General features: G+C 39.6%; 1 protein-coding gene across 1 annotated transcript; it reads left to right on the plus strand.

Annotated features, from left to right (window-relative positions):
* Positions 1 to 1556: 1556 nt before the first annotated feature.
* LOC127623627 (eukaryotic translation initiation factor 2 subunit 1-like) lies at positions 1557 to 20165 on the plus strand. Its single transcript, XM_052098042.1, has 8 exons — positions 1557 to 1664; positions 7067 to 7309; positions 7643 to 7722; positions 10416 to 10567; positions 10656 to 10762; positions 15634 to 15731; positions 15817 to 15960; positions 19752 to 20165. Exons 2-8 carry the CDS (start codon positions 7069 to 7071, stop codon positions 19875 to 19877), a joined length of 948 nt encoding a protein of 315 aa, XP_051954002.1. The 5' UTR covers positions 1557 to 1664; positions 7067 to 7068; the 3' UTR covers positions 19878 to 20165.
* Positions 20166 to 20177: the final 12 nt, after the last annotated feature.

The following is a 20177-nucleotide window of genomic DNA, read 5'->3' on the forward strand; positions in this document are numbered from 1 at the left end:
GTTTAGGGGATAGAATATAAAGTTTGTACAGTATAAAAACCATTATGTCTATGGAAAGTCCCCATAAAACATGGAAACACAACATGTGTGTGTGTGTGTGTGTGTGTGTGTGTGTGTGTGTGTGTGTGTGTGTGTGTGTGTGTGTGTGTGTGTGAAAACAAGTTCCATTATGTTAACAAACATGGCATTTACAGGGTTAAAATGCTGAAAATAAATGAATATTTTGGTAGTTATGGTCAGGACTGATGACTGAATCTAAGCCAGTGAAAGTGGAAAATATTATTATATTTTATGGCAGTTTTTTTGACATGGACATTTTGTCCTCTAAGGACCTCTGAGTAACTTTTTTAAATTGATGCACAAGGGTTAATATGTAATTATATTATATTATTATCATTTTCGTGAATGGCATTTTGTGTGGAAAGAGATCTACTGCTAACTTTGGAGATTAATTTTGATTATGGCATTTAAAGTAATGAAAATGTATGTATAATCCATGAGTGAAACAGTAGTTTTGAATGTTTTTAAAAAAGATTTTGGTGGCAAAATTGGTCAAGGCAAAAAGTTGTGGGAACATGTACCACCCGTGCCACCCATAAATGATGCCTAGGCTGTACAGCACTGTGTTGTTCTGTATTTCTTCTGAGGGGGCACCAAGGTAAACCCCACAGGCCGCCTTCATCTTTTGAAGGAGCTTGACAAGCGCCACCACCTCGATTTGTTCACATGTTTCTTCTCCCATTGAAAATACTGAACCTGAGGCTGCCGAGGAACTATGTAAAACCATCTTTTGCTAAATGTTGTTATAATGAGTGGAAAGGAGAAGATTCACTCTGAAATAAGATAATAAGCCACTGCTTTCTTTAAGCATGAAGAAAATAGTGTAAAGACGCCACAAAACCCGTCAAATGCTTTTCAGCACCAAAGGAAATGTCCCTATCTCCACCTTTATATTTCATTATGCCTATACCAATTATTTTAAAATTGTCTTTTTACATCTTGCTTTAATCAAACAGGATTACATGAGTGAACATGAGAAATCTATATAAGACTATGCAAAAAATAATAATTGACTATTTCACAGAGAGCTAAAACTTGAACTGCACTTAAAGTTGATGCAGTTTATTTGTATGTATTTTTGTCCAGAACGAACACTTTCCTTTGGTGCACGACATCTCAATTAAGATTTCTGCCACAATCTTTCATTTTTCAATGTAATAATCATTTAATTTATTTATAAAAGGACAAATGTGGTTTTTTTAAATAATCTATTAAAAAGGTCCTCTTGGCTCAAAAATCTAAAGGGTCACGTGCCCCGTCGGTCTGAATGAGCATGACGCCTCTGATCGGGACATTTACGCCAATTTTACACCATTATAGAACAAATATATTTCAGTGTGTCAAAGGTGAAAACAATGAATTTATAGATATCTTATGAATACATAACAAATGTATAATATATGTTTCTCCACCAATAAAAAAAAAAGCAAAAATTGAAGATCTGAGAGACTTTTATTATGAATTTCCTTCCTTTTTATGTTTGTTGCTGCTGGCTTCACTCTTTCCTGTGTAGCTTGATAAAGGTCCTTTTAACACCCGCTGCAATACTGTAGTTTACAGTCATTTAAAGACTTTAAAGTCAGCCTTTTTGTGACACCTGTCAGGTAAGATTGAGTTTTATACACCTCCACGGTACTTTTACTTGTATTCCGTTCATATCTGGGATGTTATGATGGCTGCTGCCGTAAAGCATGTGTGCCGCATGGACGCTGATGATGCTCATTCAGACCGATGGGGCACGTGACCCTTCAGATTTTTGAGCCAAGAGGACTTTTTAATAGATTATTTTAAAAAACTCATTTGTCCTTTTATAATTAAATTAAATGATTATTACATTGAAAAATGAAAGATTGTGGCAGAAATCTTAATTCAGATGTCGTGCAGTAATGTTTGTTGATCAGATAGAGAGGATGGACAACTAAATGATATATATGATATGCAGACAGATATAGATGGACAGAGATGTAGTTTTTATTGATCACTGAAGGAACATTAATGTATACCTACATTCATTAACAACAGTGACCGCAACATAGAATATAAACTACACAGTGAAAGTATATATATGGGAAACATAACATGTGTTCATAAATGATTGAAATTGCAAAAAAAAAAAAAAAACCACATAGTTTTATACATATATCAAGCATATTTTTCAAAATACTACTAAAATTGCCATTTTCACATATGTAAAATACATTGTACCACTAAAATACTAGTGGGATCTGAATATGGCGGCCAAAAGTTTGGAATAATGTACAGATTTTGCCCTTTATGGAAAGAAATTGGTACTTTTATTCACCAAAGTGGCATTCAACTGATCACAATGTATCAGTCAGGGCATTAATAATGTGAACAATTACTATTAATGTTCAGAACTTAAACTACTTCAAAGAGTTCTCATCAAAAAATCCTCCACGTGCAGCGATGACAGCTTTGCAGATCCTTGTTATTCTAGCGGTCAGTTTGTCCAGATACTCTGGTGACCTTTCACCCCACACTTCCTGTAGCACTTGACCTTTCACCCCACACTTCCTGTAGCACTTGACCTTTCACCCCACACTTCCTGTAGCACTTGCCATAGATGTGACTGTCTTGTCGGGCACTTCTCACGCACATTACAGTCTAGCTGATCCCACAACATCTCAATGGGGTTCAGGCCTGAGTTTCCCGAAACCTTCTTAACGCTATGTCGTTCTTAAGTTACACCTTAAGCTGTACCTTATCGTTAATACGTGTTTCCCGAAACGTTCTTAGTTAAGTATACCTTCTGTAAGTCATACGTTCGGAAGGTTGGTCTGGAGCACTCTTAGCTATACCTTATCACTGTTGGCAGTTCACTCCGCTAGTGGGCACCATAATTATATTATCCAAAGGTACATCAGCTGGCAAACCATTCGAAAGTAAAAGCTTATTCGTCTATTTAAAGAGAATGACTGTGGTGGGGAATTTGGTCAAACTATGGCAGCGATACAGCGAATAGTTGTGATTCAACACATTCTCACCCCAACTCGTCACATACGGACGCTTGGGCAGTTTCGTCACATATTGACGCGCCGGGTATACCTTGCGCAGGGTAGTCCGATAGACTTCTATGTATCTCCGAACCGGAGCGTGTAGCGTTGAAATTTCACGTCTCGGGTAAGCTCACGCTACGAATGGGTCGAGAGTCGAGACCGCAATAAATAAAAATAAAAAGGAATAGGCTACAATGGCCCTCCAACTGTTTTTTTTTATGTTTCAAAACCGTACGCGTCGTAAAATGACGCCAAAGGTACACCCGGCGCGTCAATAAGTGACGCCAAGGGGTCCTGCCCTAGCGTCCGTTTGTGACGAGTTGGGGTGTGAGAATGTGTTGGCTAAATCAAAGACGGCGCCGTCCGCGAAATCATTTAGTGTATGTGCACTGTTATATTCGCGAAAACTTTAGTCCCCTGTCTACCATGTCAGAAGATACAATTCAAAAGAAATTTCGCCTGCCATGACAGCAAATTCAGCAGCTTTTAGATCTTATTAGTCCGGATGTGTCAAGACAAACTCGACGGAACCACCTCCTCAGCCCCGAAATTCAGCTGCTTGCGGCTCTCCGTTTTTATGCAGTGGGGAGTTTTCTGGAGGTGGTTGGGGATGGATATGGACTGAGTAAGACCTCAGTGTGGCGGTGCGTTCGTTCAGTCACAAACATCCTGCTCCGTCATGCCACAGATTATATCCGCATGCCTTCCGCCAGGCACGAAGTGATTGAGGTGCATCAAAGCTTCCATGCCATTGCCAGTATACCACAAATAATAGGGCTTGTCGACGGGACACTTATCCCCATAGCCAACCCATCAGCGCTTAACCAGGCCTTCATCTGTCGTAAGGGCTTCGCGGCCATCAATGTCCAGGTGGTGGTGGACCACAGGGGGATGTTTGCAGACGTGGTGGCAAAGTGGCCTGGTAGCGCACACGACTGCTTTGTATGGGCCAATTCAGTAGTGGGTTAGACGCATGACACGTTTGAGCACGAGGTTGTGCGTTCGCGCACTCTTTCCGAAATTATATAAAATATCCAGGGTTTAATTTAGTTTGCAATTTGTAATTTTTTATTTTTTATAATATCCCATGAGTCCAAATAAATGCAATTTCCACTATTTCTGAAGTGCTTCTTTTAAAAAGAACACCGCTTTCTCACATAACGCAGTGAAGCAGCCCCTGCACGAGAGAATTATTGATTCTCGAGCCATCGATATCAACAAATTCGGCACCATTGCCACGGACCGCACCGGGTAACGCCACACGTAAGAAGGTATATCTTAAGCGGCTTCCTAAGGCATGTTCGAGGAACACACCTAGAAATGGTATACCTTCAGCTAAGTTATACCTTAAGAGTCTTCGTAGCGCGCTAAGAGACAACGTTATCGGGAAACTCAGCCCTGATCCATAACACTCTTTTCCAATTATCTGTTGTCCAATGTCTGTGTTTCTTTGCCCACTCGAACCTTTTCATTTTGTTTTTCTGTTTCAAAAGTGGCTTTTTCTTTGCAATTCTTCCCATAAGAGTCTTCTCTTTACTGTTGTACATGAAACTGGTGTTGAGCGGGTAGAATTCAATGAAGCTGTCAGCGGAGGACATGTGAGGCGTCTATTTCTCAAACTAGAGACTCTGATGCACTTCTCCTCTTGTTTAGTTGCACATCTTTAGGGGCAGTGGTGGCTCAGCGGTTAAGGCACTGGGTTACTGATCAGAAGGTTGTGGGTTCAAGCCCCAACACCACCAAGACACCACTGTTGGGCCCTTGAGCAAGGCCCTTGAACCTATCTGCTCCAGGGGCGCCGTATCATGGCTGACCCTGCACTCTGACCCCAGCTTAGCTGGGATATGTGAAAAATAAATAATTTCACCATGTATATGCAGAAATGTATGTATAATGTGTGACAATTGGTCAAATTAAATCTGGTCTTCCACATCTCTTTCTGTCCTTGTTAGAGCCAGTTGTGCTTTGCCTTTGAAGACTGTAGTTACACCTTTATCAAGCATTGTATAGCCTTCATTCCTCAAAACAATTATTGACTGACGAGTTTCTAGAGAAAGCTGTTTCTTTTTTGGCCATTTTTGACCTAATATTGACCTTTAAGACATGCCAGTCTATTGCATACTGTGCAACTCAAAAACAAACACAAAGACAACGTTAAGCTTCATTTAATGCACCAAATATCTTTCATCTGTGTTTGATATAATGGCAAGTGATTTTCTAGAACCAAATGATCAATTTATCATGATTACTCAAGGATAAGGTGTTGGACTGATGCTGCTGTCTAGAACTGATCAAAAATGACATTTTTCAGATAGTGATGTTGCTGTTTTTTTACATCAGTAATGTCCCGATTATACTTTGTGATCAGTTGAACGCCACTTTGCTGTTTCGGAAGGAAATTGGTACTTTTATTCACCAAAGTCTGTACATTATTCCAAACTTTTGGCCGCCAGTGTACATATATGCTTAAAAATATGAGCTATTTATATTGTATATTTTGGTCAATGGCATGTCACTATTTTGTTTTCGTCCTGATTATTAAAAAATAAATGCATAAAAAAATGCAATTCACACAAAACAAAGAGTTGAATACACCTTTTCTGAGCATATTTCTTTTTTTTTTTTTTAAATCAATTTTGATGTTTTATTCTGAAGCTTAAAGTAAAAAATGTAATGTGGGGTAAAAAAAAGTCTCATTAAAAGCTGAAATTCTCAAAGAAATGCTGACATGAGTAGTGCAGAATAATCTATTATTATTATTTCTTTAAAAAATAAGCACTGAAACTATTGTTTTAAAATGGCACTTGTGCCCACCAAATCATGTGGTTCAACCCTGAGGAAACTTTATATTTTAGTCTCAAAGATTCATGATATTTATAAAACAGAAGAAAAAAAAGTACAGTGTGTGTGTACAGTGGAAATAAAAAGTCTACCCACCCCTGTTAAAATGCCAGGTTTTTGTGATGTAAAAGAATGAGACCAAGATAAATCATGTCAGAACTTTTTCCACTTTTAATGTGACCTATAATGTGAACAATTCATTTGAAAAACAAACTGAAATCTTCGTGGGGGAAAAATGAAAATGTAAAAACCTTACAATAACCTGGTTGCATAAGTATGCACACCCTCCTATAACTGTGTTCAGAATTAACCAATCACATTAAAACTCATGTTAAATAGAAGTCATTACACACCTGCCATCATTTAAAATGACTCTGAATAATCACAAATAAAGTTCAGCTGTTCTAGTAGGATTCTCCTGACATTTTCTTAGTTGCATCTCAGAGCAAAAGCCATGGTCCACAGAGAGCTTCCAAAGCATCAGAGGGATCTCATTGTTGAAAGATATCAGTCAGGAGAAGGGTACAAAATAATTTTCAAAGCTTTAGATATACCATGAGACACAGTGAAGACAGTCATCATTAAGTGGAGAAAATATGGCACAACAGAGACATTACCAAGAACTGGATGTCCCTCCAAAATTGATGAGAATACGAGAAGGAAACTGGTCAGGGAGGCTTCCAAGAGGCCATCAGCAACATTAAAGGAACTGCAGGAATTTCTGGCAAGTATTGGCTGTGTGCTACATGTGACAACAATCTCCCGTATTCTTCATATGAATGGGCTATGGGGTAGGGTGGCAAGACAAAGAAAAACATCCAAGCCCGGCTGAAGATTGCAAAAACAAACATCACGTCTCCTGAAAGCATGTGGGAAAATGTGTTATGGTCTGATGAAACCAAGGTTGAACTTTTTGGCCATAATTCCAAAAGTAATGTAAAAGGTATGATGTTTCAAAAATGTATGGAACGAATTTGACACAAAGATGATTTAAACAAGATTTTTTTTTATTTTTAACACCTCGGACAACCTTATTTTTCAATATGGCCATATATGAGATTTCTGGAGATATCATGGTTATGGATCATATCATGTACCCTAACACAGACAATTATGGCAACATGATGCCACCCTTTTATTCCATGCAGAGATGCCAGGCCTCAGCTGTAGGTTTTACCAGCACCGCTTCCCGGAGGTGGAGGACGTGGTGATGGTGAACGTGCGCTCAATAGCTGAGATGGGTGCGTATGTCAGTCTGCTGGAGTATAACAACATCGAGGGCATGATCCTGCTGAGCGAGCTCTCCCGCAGGCGCATCCGCTCCATCAACAAACTCATCCGCATCGGACGCAATGAATGCGTGGTGGTCATCAGAGTGGACAAAGAGAAAGGTGAGTGCGGCTCATCGGCATTGTGTTGAGAAACAAAAATGAAGAGAGTGTGATTCTAACCTAGTGAAACTTTGGGGAGCAAGTTTGTGGAAAAATCGTAAAGCAACATTAGTCCCCCCCTTTTTTTTTTTGTTGCATCAAGCCCAAGGGTCAAGGGGCACTTCGCCCCATCCAGAGTGACGGTGCAACGTTTAATGTTGTCCCCCACCCCCCCGACCCCACCCCACCAAATCTCGCATCCGAGTACCGGCTTGGATAATTCATAGTTATTGAAATAGAGTATACTATTAATGGAGTGAATTATAGCCTAATATAAAATGGATAATTTTGCAGGATACATTGATTTGTCCAAGAGAAGAGTCTCTCCGGAAGAAGCCATCAAGTGTGAAGATAAATTCACCAAATCTAAAACCGTAAGTTACTGGTTTTCTGCTGTATTTAGTCCATGTAGACACAACCTAACATTAACAAGTGATAAGTGTTGTTTTCCATGTAAATCTGAGTGTTTGTCCAAATCATTACACAGTGATTAGTGACAATTTGTTGGTCGCTTGTTCATGTTTTGCAGTGTCCCCCTCGCTAGCCCCACCCACATTGAAATCTCATTGGTCCACATAGATTGGTCTTTCATAGATGAAAGAATATTCCAGATTTTTCCAACTTTAGCTAATTCGACTGCATTTAGGCCAAAGTGTTCAGGGTTCCCCACGGGTCCTTAAAAATGTCTTTAATTCAGTTTTCTAAAATTTTAGGTCATCAAAAGTTTTAAATGTCTTTTAAATTTTACAACAAAAATCGAAATGATAATTTATAGAGGTCTTAAATTTGGGAATTGCGATCTGTAGTGTAATGTGATTATCAAATGAAATGCGTGCGATGCATGCTTCAAAGTGAAGGTGCTAGCTAATGGTCTTGCATTATGTATATTAAAAAAAATCTGGGTATTATTGGTAATTTAGTTTCATAATAAATTGCATCTGGAATTTATTTCAATTTGGACATTGCAAATTTCTGCTGATGTTGATCACCACAAAAAGGTATTTTGTCCCTCATCTTCTATATAATTTTTTTTAAATCCAAGGTGTACAGTGAGGCACTTACTAATCAAGTGAATGGGCCACTTTTTGGAGGATTTAAAGGCAGAAATACAAAGCTTCTAATTGTTATAAAAGCACTTACATTAATTCTTATGTTAAATCTAATGTCCAAAAAACAAAGCAATGGGCCAAGCCCAAAATGGCAAAACATTTAGCTTTTAATGGTCTCTGCGACAAATCATTGGTCAGGAAATTGGCAAGAATTAAATTAAATTATTTATGAATTATTATTTGAGCAGTTAAGTTGTTTAAATCGTAATTTTTATGGTCATTTTATAGGGGTGGCTCTGGCTCAGTTGGTAGAGCGGGTTGGCCACTAATCGCAGGAATCGAACCGTTCGAATCCCGGCCCACACGACTCCACATGCCGAAATGTCCTTGGGCAAGACACTGAACCCCCAAGTTGCTCCCAATGGCAGGCTAGTGCCTTGCATGGCAGCTCTGCCACCATTGGTGTATGAATGTGTGTGTGAATAGGTGAATGAGTCCCAGTGTAAAGCACTTTGAATACCGTTAAGGTTAAAAAGCGCTATATACACTCACCTAAAGGATTATTAGGAACACCTGTTCAATTTCTCATTAATGCAATTATCTAATCAACCAATCACATGGCAGTTGCTTCAATGCATTTAGGGGTGTGGTCCTGGTCAAGACAATCTCCTGAACTCCAAACTGAATGTCAGAATGGGAAAGAAAGGTGATTTAAGCCATTTTGAGCGTGGCATGGTTGTTGGTGCCAGACGGGCCGGTCTGAGTATTTCACAATCTGCTCAGTTACTGGGATTTTCACGCACAACCATTTCTAGGGTTTACAAAGAATGGTGTGAAAAGGAAAAACATCCAGTATCGCGGCAGTCCTGTGGGCTGAAAATGCCTTGTTGATGCTAGAGGTCAGAGGAGAATGGGCCGACTGATTCAAGCTGATAGAAGAGCAACTTTGCCTGAAATAACCACTCGTTACAACCGAGGTATGCAGCAAAGCATTTGTGAAGCCACAACACGCACAACCTTGAGGCGGATGGGCTACAACAGCAGAAGACCCCACCGGGTACCACTCATCTCCACTACAAATAGGAAAAAGAGGCTACAATTTCCAAGAGCTCACCAAAATTGGACAGTTGAAGACTGGAAAAATGTTGCCTGGTCTGATGAGTCTCGATTTCTGTTGAGACATTCAGATGGTAGAGTCAGAATTTGGTGTAAACAGAATGAGAACATGGATCCATCATGGCTTGTTACCACTGTGCAGGCTGGTGGTGGTGGTGTAATGGTGTGGGGGATGTTTTCTTGGCACACTTTAGGCCCCTTAGTGCCAATTGGGCATCGGTTAAATGCCACGGCCTACCTGAGCATTGTTTCTGACCATGTCCATCCCTTTATTGCCACCATGTACCCATCCTCTGATGGCTACTTCCAGCAGGATAATGCACCATGTCACAAAGCTCGAATCATTTCAGATTGGTTTCTTGAACATGACAATGAGTTCACTGTACTAAAATGGCCCCCACAGTCACCAGATCTCAACCCAATAGAGCATCTTTGGGATGTGGTGGAACGGGAGCTTCGTGCCCTGGATGTGCATCCCACAAATCTCCATCAACTGCAAGATGCTATCCTATCAATATGGGCCAACATTTCTAAAGAATGCTTTCAGCACCTTGTTGAATCAATGCCACGTAGAATTAAGGCAGTTCTGAAGGCTAAAGGGGGTCAAACACAGTATTAGTATGGTGTTCCTAATAATCCTTTAGGTGAGTGTAAGTGCAGACCATTTACCATTTACGTTGTCCAACATTTTCACTTTCAGTGAGGACCGACGAATCACTTTTTACTGTAATTGGAAAAAGTACTCGAGTTAGTACACAGTGTGTCAAGACTAGTAACTTTCATTAGTCTCAATCATCCGGGTTATCGTAGAATCATAATGTGAAAAATGAAAATTGTGTAAAAGGAATTTGCTACAACTGCACTCTTGTTTCGCCACTCGTCCTGTGGTTGTTCTGTTGTAGGTGTACAGTATTCTTCGGCATGTTGCTGAAGTCTTGGAATACACAAAGGACGAGCAGTTAGAGAGTTTGTTCCAGCGTACCGCCTGGGTGTTTGATGAGAAGTACAAGAAACCTGGATACGGCGCCTACGATGTCTTCAAACAAGCTGTCTCGTAAGCATTAACCCAAAGAAATATCCATAGAGCAAGATGTTGACCTTTTGAACAGGATTTTCATTTTCTTTTTTTTTTTGGGGTGCAGCGATCCCTCCATGTTGGACGGGTTGGATCTGACCGAGGAAGAGAGAGATGTGCTCATCGACAACATCAACAGACGACTGACTCCACAGGCTGTCAAAATAAGAGCAGGTATATAAAACACCTCCTAAATATCATGACTGCGAAAACGCTAGCATATGCAGTTCAACCTCTTGAGCTCTGGCGCATTATTTGGCTGGTTCATGTCATCCGGGCTGTGTTTGCTCCATCTCCCTGCAAAACATCTTAATTCATACCACTAGATGGCAGGAAGTACTAGGAAAAATATATTTATTTTTCTGCACTTATATAGCGCCTTTTTAACCTTAACGGTATTCAAAGCGCTTTACACTGTGACTCATTCACCCATTCATGCATACATACATAAACCAATGTGCTAGGTGCTAAATATATTTTCCTGCGCTAGGTAGGACGCGTCCTTTGAAGGCTGCAGTTTACCGAGTGTCCTAGCCTTGTTTAAACGAGACGGCCTTCGTAGGATGAACGGAAACGGAATGTAACATGGTTGCTATGACAGCACGCCACTCTTTAACAAGCACGAGAGCTTTGAGTGAGAAGGGAACAAAGTCCCTTTAGAAGGGAATGTATGAGGTACAATTTAGGAAAGTTATAATGATGTAAAGAGAAAATAAAAAATGTTATAGTTGTACTTTCAGTCTAATACTTTATTTTAATTATATATTAATATAAATATACATATTAGATACTCTGCACCCATCTACTGAGGTACTTCAACTTGTGAATTAACATTCCCAAGTATTTGAACATCATATTTACGGGCAAATTAGCGTCGTGTTTTTTTAGACATTTCCGTTGAAGCAAAGAATTGTGGTTTGTGAGTGCCCACAAGGGATACACCTCATGCATCCTCCGAATTCCCGTGAAAGAAGGTCGCATTCGAAGTGTCCTCCTAGCTTTTCTGAAACGAGACAGCCTCGATGACATATGCGGACGACAAATGTGACCTCCGGAGGACGCAGCCTTCCAAGCGAGACTCCGCCCATATTTCAATTTGTGATTCTTTTGATAATCATTCGAACCAAGAGGTTAATGCGGCGAAAAAACTGTACAGTCACATTCCTGAGAAAGACAGCTTTCATTTGAGATATAACTTGTCTATTTAAGTGCCATGTGCAAAAAAAACTTTTCTACGTCCTCTAGGTGGCGCTTATTTGCGACGCAATGTTTGAAGGCTTTTTTTTTGTAATATATTTTATGTAACAAAAATGCTAAAGTGATGGTATTCTTTGAAAAGTTCAGACAATTGAAGCGTAAACCTATCGCATGCTTCTAGCACTGCGAGTTTAAGGAGTTTAACATGAAATAAAAATTAATTAATTTTATTTGCTTCTGATAGACTGTGTGGGCATTAGTAATGGGCGATATAAACGATATGCAATATAAACGATATAAAATTGGCCTACGATAGAGATTTTAATTCTATTGCACTATCGCGATAATGCGTGATGACGCAATCTACCCGCGAAATTTAGAGCCGCGAGCTGCAACCGGCTGGAACGCATCACTGTAACGCTACTCGTCATCTTGAATAAACATGGCTGAAAGCGTAAATGGAGGAGCTGGTGAAAAAGACCGGTGCAACATCAATTATTTGGAATTGGTTTGGATTTAAGCCGATCCGACGAGCAGCAGCAAACTATACTATGTAGAGTGTGTGGGGCAACAGTTCCGCGAAGAGAGGTAACACGAGTAATCTGTTCTACCACCTCAAAACGAAACATGTCACTGAATACCAGCATTGCCAGGCATTGCAGCCAACCCCAAGATTCAGTCCGAAGAACGCAGGACAGAAAACAGGAACTGATTCAGACCTCCATCCAACAGTCATTTTCAAAAGGTACTCCTTACAGTAGGAAGAGCCCGCGATGGATTGAAATTACCAGGGCCATAATTGTTTACTTGTGTAAGGACATGGTCCCTTTTCAAACGGTAGAGAGAGACGTGGCTTTAAAGCCATGATCAGAGCTATTGATCCACGATACGAGGTGCCAAGCCGCAAATACTTTACAGAAACAGAGATGCCAACACTGTATGCCGAGCTCCGCGAAAAGGTTGAAAAAGAGCTGTTTGACTTGAAATACTTTGCCACTACAACGGACCTGTGGTCGAGTCGTACCATGGAGCCTTTCATCAGCCTTACCATTCACTATATAATGGACGATTGGAATCTTGGCAGCCGGTGTTTGCAGACGTCGTACTTCCCCGCTGAACATACGGCCGAGGAGATAGCACAAGGACTCAAGGACGCGCTTGAGTCATGGAGTTTTAAAGAAGAACGGCAAGTGTGCTTCACTACTGATAATGGAACGAACGTGGTCAAGGCAGCGTCTCTGAACGATTGGACCAGGCTGCAATGCTTCGGACACAGGCTGCACCTCGCCATCGGTAGGTTAAAACATTTTGTGCATAATTATTAATATTTTAATAAATATGTTAATATATTAAACATCATATTAATATAATAGTGCATAATTATAATGATAATATTTTAACATTACACTAATATTTGCCTATATTACTGCATAGTAATTTTTCATTTGTGTTTAGAGATGTAGAATTTGCCTCTGTTTAGTTGCCAATGCTATTTTAATGTTGCATTTGTGTTAAGTGATGTTCATTCAATCCTAATCAAGCATTTCAGTGTGTGTGTGTGTGTGTGTGTGTGTGTGTGTGTGTGTGTGCGTGCATGCGTTTGTGCTTGTAGTAGAGAGAGAGAGAGAGAGAGAGAGAGATGATGATGATTATAGATGAAATTAACTAATAATATCTTACAAATTCATCAACAGAAAAAAGTGTGAAAGACCCCGAATTGACCGTGCTGTTGCCTTATGCAAGAAGATTGTGAGTGCCTTTTCACACTCTTGGAAAAGAAGAAAAGAGTTGAAGAAAGCCCAGGCAGAGCACCATCTTCCCTTTCATCGGCTCATCACAGAAACACCAACAAGGTGGGGGTCACGCCAGATGATGATCCAGCGGGTGCTTGAACAAGAGAAGGCCCTATCACAGGTACTGAAAGCAAACAGGAAAACCAGACACCTGGTACCCACTTGGCAAGATACAGATGTCTTGGAATCTATAAGCAAGACCCTCAGCCCACTGCTGGAATTCACAGACGCAGCTGTCTGGAGAACAGTATGTCAGTGTGTCGTACATCAAACCTGTTCTCCATCTTTTTAACAACACTGTTCTTGCTGCAGCTGATGATGACACAGAGCTGACCAAGGACATGAAAAGAGTAATCCTAGAGTACTTAAACGAGAAGTACTCAGACCCATGAACGGTCAACCTGCTGGATATGGCCTCCTTGGTCGACCCACGGTTTAAAGATGCATATATATCTGATGACCACCAGGAGTTCATCAAGACCAGAGCGGTAGCAGAAATTCTGTCACTATTGGAGGTGCAAGCTGCAACGGTCTCAGAGCCACACACAAGCACAGAAGCAGCAGCTGATGGTGCTGAAGCTGCTGAAGTAGCTGTTGAGAGGCAATCCAAGAGGGTGAAACGGAGCCTGGGAAGCTTTTTCAAAAGGCCTCCGATGGCACAGCCGCTCTCGCTGACAGAGAGGCCATCGAAGTGGAGCTAAAAAGTTACCTGCAGACAATGCAGGTTGATGGAGAGACTGACCCACTGGACTGGTGGCGGCTGTACCAAGCAAATTTTCCAAGGGTGGCAAGACTGGCCCAGAAATATCTCTGTATCCCGGCCACAAGTGCCCCTTCAGAAAGGGCATTTAGCATTGGTGGCAACATTGTTACATGCCACCGCTCTCTGTTGAAGCCAGAGACTGTGGACAAGCTTGTGTTCCTGGCTGAATAATCTTTAGGGCCTGACAAATGGTGTAAACACAAAATCTCAGTGTGAGTGCCCGATTTTAAGGTTCGTTGTTGGGTTGCTTTTTTAACTGAGAAGACACCAGTTTTTCTGGTCTTTGCATCTTTTGCTTCCTTTAAGAAAATAACAAACTACATTTGGTGCCTTCTGTGCTGTTTAGCACTTTTTACTCTCTTTGGCATGGCACTACTTTAAAGGAAACTTTTGTACTTGAAACATTTTCTTTAGTTGACGTATATTTGCCTTATACTGGGAGTCTTTTTTTTTATTTAAAAAAAAGATTGTGCTTTCATTTTGCACTTTATTATGTTTTCTTTATTTATTAAGTATTTGTGCACTACACTTGGAATAATTTTCTTTATTTAAAATAGCCATGCCAAATACTGGAAGTATTTCCCTAATTCACAGTATCCGTTCCTTTATTAACAAGACACCAGTTTTCATTTCATTAAGAGAACAAAATGTTTAAAACCAAATGCGTTACATTAGGCTGCAGGTAAGAAACTTTGTTTGAAATATGTTTTTATTTAAAGTATCTGTGCATTACATAAAATAATTTTCTTTGCCTAATACTGAAAGTATTTTCAGTACAGTGTCTGTTCCTTAACTAAAAAGACACCAGTTTGACACTTGTGTGGCATTTATAAGTGTAGTGCCTTTTAAGAAACCCAATACTTTAAGCTTTTTCTTTGTTAAAGTCTGCAGCTAGTGTCCTTGAATTGTATTTATCTGCAACATTGTTGTATGATTACAGTTTTGCACAATAAATATTCTCAAAACTACATACAATTCTTTCTTTCTTAAAAGAAAAAAAAGAGCAGTTTGGCTTTCCTTAGGGTCTATGTAACCTGTTCTGAAATGGTCCTATTATAATTTATATATCGCAATATATATCGTTATCGCAAGAGGCTGCAATGTATATCGCAATATGGATTTTAGGCCATATCGCCCATCCCTAGTGGGCATGGATAACGTAATATAATAGCTTAAAATGTTTCATCACCCTCCCAATCCTATCAAATCCTGATTGAAAATAAAGTCCCACATTATTTCCCTGAATGTTCGGATTTGCTTGGAAAGATTACACGCTATCTCTTGCCCAACAGACATTGAGGTGGCTTGTTACGGATATGAAGGCATCGATGCTGTTAAAGATGCTTTGAAGGCGGGACTTGGCTGCTCCACAGAGGCGATGCCAATCAAGGTCTGTACGTTTCATCGCCTGTTTGATGTGCTTTTGTTATTAGGCTGCAGGTTCTATTATTAAATACAACTGCAAACTCTTTTAGATAAACCTGATAGCACCACCACGATATGTCATGACGACGACGACTCTGGAGCGCACAGAAGGTCTGTCGGTGCTCAATCAGGCCATGGCTGCCATAAAGGAGAGGATCGAGGAGAAACGAGGAGTCTTCAATGTCCAGATGGAGGTGAGATTGTGAACTATGCTACCCATCTATTTTAGTACAAAGGATTTCAAACTGGGGTCTGTCGAAAATGAGGAAAATGTGGTTTTAGGGCCGTTAACTCAAGATAATAATTATCTAGGTTTAACACAAAGTTAACACATTTACTGAATTTGATATTATAACGGTTATTATTATATATTGCTTTCTAAAGCAAATGATCAAATTCCTCATAATAAATAAATGCATGAAAGAAAAAAAAACATTTCAGGGAAGTCAATTGTATTTGTATAGCACCTTTCACAACACACAATGTTTCAAAGCAGCTTTTACTGTAATGTCTATAATGTCGATGAGTCATCATTGGGTAATAAGATTGTGAACTGGTTTAAAAATGCATAATTAAATAATAATTGTATTAATAACCCCAGTGAGCTGAAGGCGACTGTGGCAAGGAACACAAAACTCCATAAGATGTTGATTAATGGAGGAAAATAACCTTGGGAGAAACCAGACTCACTGTGGGAGCCAGTTCCCCTCTGACTAACATCATGAATATAATGTAAATATTACTTATGTATAGTGCAGGTCATGGTTTAAAATGAATAAGCTAAGTAAGTGTTAAGGGTCAGTGTTTAATCAAAGATTTTGTATGAAGATTAAGGACTAATGTCTTTGAAGTCCATCCTGGATTAACTGCAGAAGTTCATATTGATCCATTGTCCATGTTAATTGGCTGATGAAGGCTTTTATTGGCACTTCATTGATTGTGTAGTCCATTATAAGAGTGTAGTCCATCATTAAACCAAGGTGACGCAGGAAGAGATCAGCGAGGTGCATCGCAGTTCAACCGGCAGGTAATTTCAGTGAGGTCTATCCTAAGTCAAAGGTTCAGACCAGGGGTGCCCACACTTTTTTGTGTGATGATCTACTTTTAAATGACCAACTCAATAAGATCTACCAACTAAAAAAACACAGTTTCATTTAAAATAAGAAAATGCTTGTTGGGACTACTGCATGTATCCCTACATGGAATTCATCTTCTAATTATTACAAAATATATATAATAATGTTCAATGTTGATATCATTCAGTTTTAAAACTAAACCCAAAACACCTACAGCACAATAGATTACAATAGCCAGGGCATTTACCTTATTCTGATGACGAGTAAATATTGACCAGGCGAGGTTTTGTTTATTCAGTTGCCATGACAACTAGGTTTGCGCATACACACCTTCCAAGGACTTCTGAGAACAGAGCGCGATGCTACTGCCCGGATTAGCTACTGTCTGATTCCATTCAGTTTTGCCTAATCCGGGCAGTAGCATCGCAATTTCGCGCTCTGTTCTCAGAAGTCCTTGGAAGGCGTGTATGCACAAACCTAGTTGTCATGGCAACTGAATAAACAAAACATTGCCTGGTCAATATTTACTCATCAAGTGCAAGTCAGACAGAAACTAAAAGATGGAAAGACATATTTATTTTTATTAAAATTTAACGAAAGTACATTTACATTTTGTGCTATCTACCAGCATTGCCTTTGCGATCGACGTATTGGGCACCCCTGATTCAGACAATGGCATCTGAAGTATCCCGTGTCTTATGGTTGGAGTTGGCATCAGTTGATCCTCTGATGTCCATCGTAATAGACTGAAGTGATGTTTGGCACCGGCTGCATTTAGTCCTCATCACACAATGACATGTAGCAGTGGAGTCCAACACGAAGCATGAATGGTGCCGGTTCTGGTGACCTCAGGATAGGAGTCCCGAGGTTGAGACAGGGAAACAAATCGAATAATATGAGCATAGATGCCATTAAATTTATTGCAGAGTTATAAATCATGATCAATGTTTCTGTTTCCAGCAGACCTAACTATAGTAGCCTAATTGTGAGTTGAAGGATAAATAGATGAGTCTTTAGTCTAGACTTAAACTGAGGGAGTGTGTCTGAGTCCCGAACAGTGTTAGGGAGACTATTCCATAGTTTAGGAGACGTTATTGAAACTCATTATTGTTGTCTTTTTGGATGAAAATAATGCTCAGACTGAAGGAAGACTCTAGATCTGCTTTGTTCTTTGCTTAAACACTATAAAGTCTCTTGGTGGATTTCGGTCATGAACGATTCACTGATCACACATCATACGCTCATTTGTCACCACCTAGTGACATTTCCAGAAGGGGTCACTGACCTAATCGGTTCATAAAATTGAACACATTTGTGAAACAGAAGCAAGACTCACCAAAATATTCTTTATTTTGCTGCCAATTCTGCACAATTGTGAACTTGAATCACTAAAATAGCTGGAATTGGTGCTTTTAGTGTATTCTTTAAATAAAAAATCCCCTAACCAGTGATTGTCTTACCTTTTTGCACCTCGTGAGTTTGCATCCCTGTAATTTCTTTTGTGGCATTGCAAGAACAAATCTACAAATTAGAAAATTAGTTCTTTCATTACCCACTTAGCGCTCTTGCCACCTGTGACCTCACAAAGTGTAGTCTACCGATGTGACTTATTTTATTTATGCATAGCTGAATTTCAAACATTACAAGTAAACAAGCCACGCAGATGGACAAGTTCTTGAAAAGGAAAAATATTGACGATAGTTAGACTATGTGGGATATGCCGCAGAATTTTTTTTAGTCGTAAAAAGTGTGCCGTGGCAGAAAAACACTGATCTAGAGATTGGTTGGAAACCAATAGCTTTGTTTTTTATTTTATCGACAGCTGTAGTTTTTAAAATGAAGAAACTAAAAATCAAATCGGCGTAAAATTGTGGAAAAAACTAAACAAAAAAAACTATTCTTATATTGTAATACGAGCAATGTAAATTATATTGGTCAGAAATAAATCATGGAAACATGTTTTTCTCGTGCAAAATTGCAGTTTGCTTCAGAGCAATTAAATCTAAAATTCCCTGTCAGTTAAAAGAAAAAAATACTGCTAATAGACCAATATATATCAGCACATTAATAATAATCCAATTAGCAGAAGTGGTCATTCTGTGTGGTGTCAGTTCCAAAATAGACCGGTTTTTAGCCATTATTTTTTAGTAAATATCATGTACATGCTTATGCAATCATGGCTCAGGTGGTAGAGGGAGTCGGCCCGGCCCACATGCCGAAGTGTCTTTTGGCAAGACACTGAACCCCAAGTTGGTCCCAATGGCAGGCTAGCACCTTGCATGGCAGCCCTGCCGCCATTAGTGTATGAATGTGTGTGTGAATGGGTGAATGAGTCACAGTGTAAAGCACTTTGAATACAGCTAAGGTTAAAAAAGCGCTAAATAAGTGCAGACCATTTTTCTATTATTGCCATTGAACAAAAGTGTTCATATTCCCTTGTGTTTGTTCCAAAATCTACAAATATATTTATCAAGGGTTTTTAAAAATTTGTGTAAGTATTGTATAAAATTAAGTGTTTGTTTCACATTAGAAATTGTGTACACCGCCATTTATATCAGCCATCCTGCTCTCTAGATATTTACATTTATGCATTTGGCAGACGCTTTTATCCAAAGTGACTTAGTGCACTTATTACAGGGACAATTCCCCCCGGAGCAACCTGGAGTTAAGTGTCTTACTCAAGGACACAATGGTGGTGGCTGTGAGGATCAAACCAGCAACCTTCTGATTAACAGTTATGTGCTTTAGTCCACTATGCCACCACCACTCCCACAGATATCGATATCGGGCATTGAAAAACCATTATCAGTTGACCTCTAATAGTAATATGTAAATATATGATGTTTATAAAACTTGAACTGCTCAGAGGGTTAACAGGAAACGCATTCTTGTTTATGAATGTTTCTTAGCCTAAAGTGGTGACGGACACGGATGAAACAGAACTGCAGCGGCAGCTGGAGCGTTTGGAGCGAGAGAACGCAGAGGTGGACGGAGACGATGATGCTGAAGAGATGGAGGCCAAAGCAGAAGACTAAAGGATGGGAAAACTGGACAACTCCTTCAGCAGAAAGTTGTACTTTGGAAAATGGATTCATATGGACTGATGTACGGAAGCAATCACACAGCCTTAAAACAATGAATTTGCAGCATGTCAACAGTGACAGCGTGTTATAGCTTCATGTTATGCAAATGATTTCCTGAACCAGTGGTGTTTCTAAAACCCGTCGTCACATAAGCAGCTAAGATCTTTAATTCTTTGAATTGTTGAATCTGCTAAATAAAAACTGTTTGATATATTGCATATTAAACTCTGTAAATTACAATGAGGTTTTTCT

The sequence above is a fragment of the Xyrauchen texanus genome, chromosome 30 (genome assembly GCF_025860055.1).
Source record: "Xyrauchen texanus isolate HMW12.3.18 chromosome 30, RBS_HiC_50CHRs, whole genome shotgun sequence".
Lineage (NCBI taxonomy): Eukaryota > Metazoa > Chordata > Actinopteri > Cypriniformes > Catostomidae > Xyrauchen > Xyrauchen texanus.

Bases quoted from the DNA above. Each gene is read 5' to 3' on its own strand.
- LOC127623627 (XM_052098042.1), top strand. From the start codon at position 7,069: ATGCCAGGCCTCAGCTGTAGGTTTTACCAGCACCGCTTCCCGGAGGTG. The intron at 7,723-10,415 runs GTAAGTTACTGG...GTTCTGTTGTAG, and splicing joins AATTCACCAAATCTAAAACC to GTGTACAGTATTCTTCGGCA. The intron at 15,732-15,816 runs GTCTGTACGTTT...AAACTCTTTTAG, and splicing joins CAGAGGCGATGCCAATCAAG to ATAAACCTGATAGCACCACC.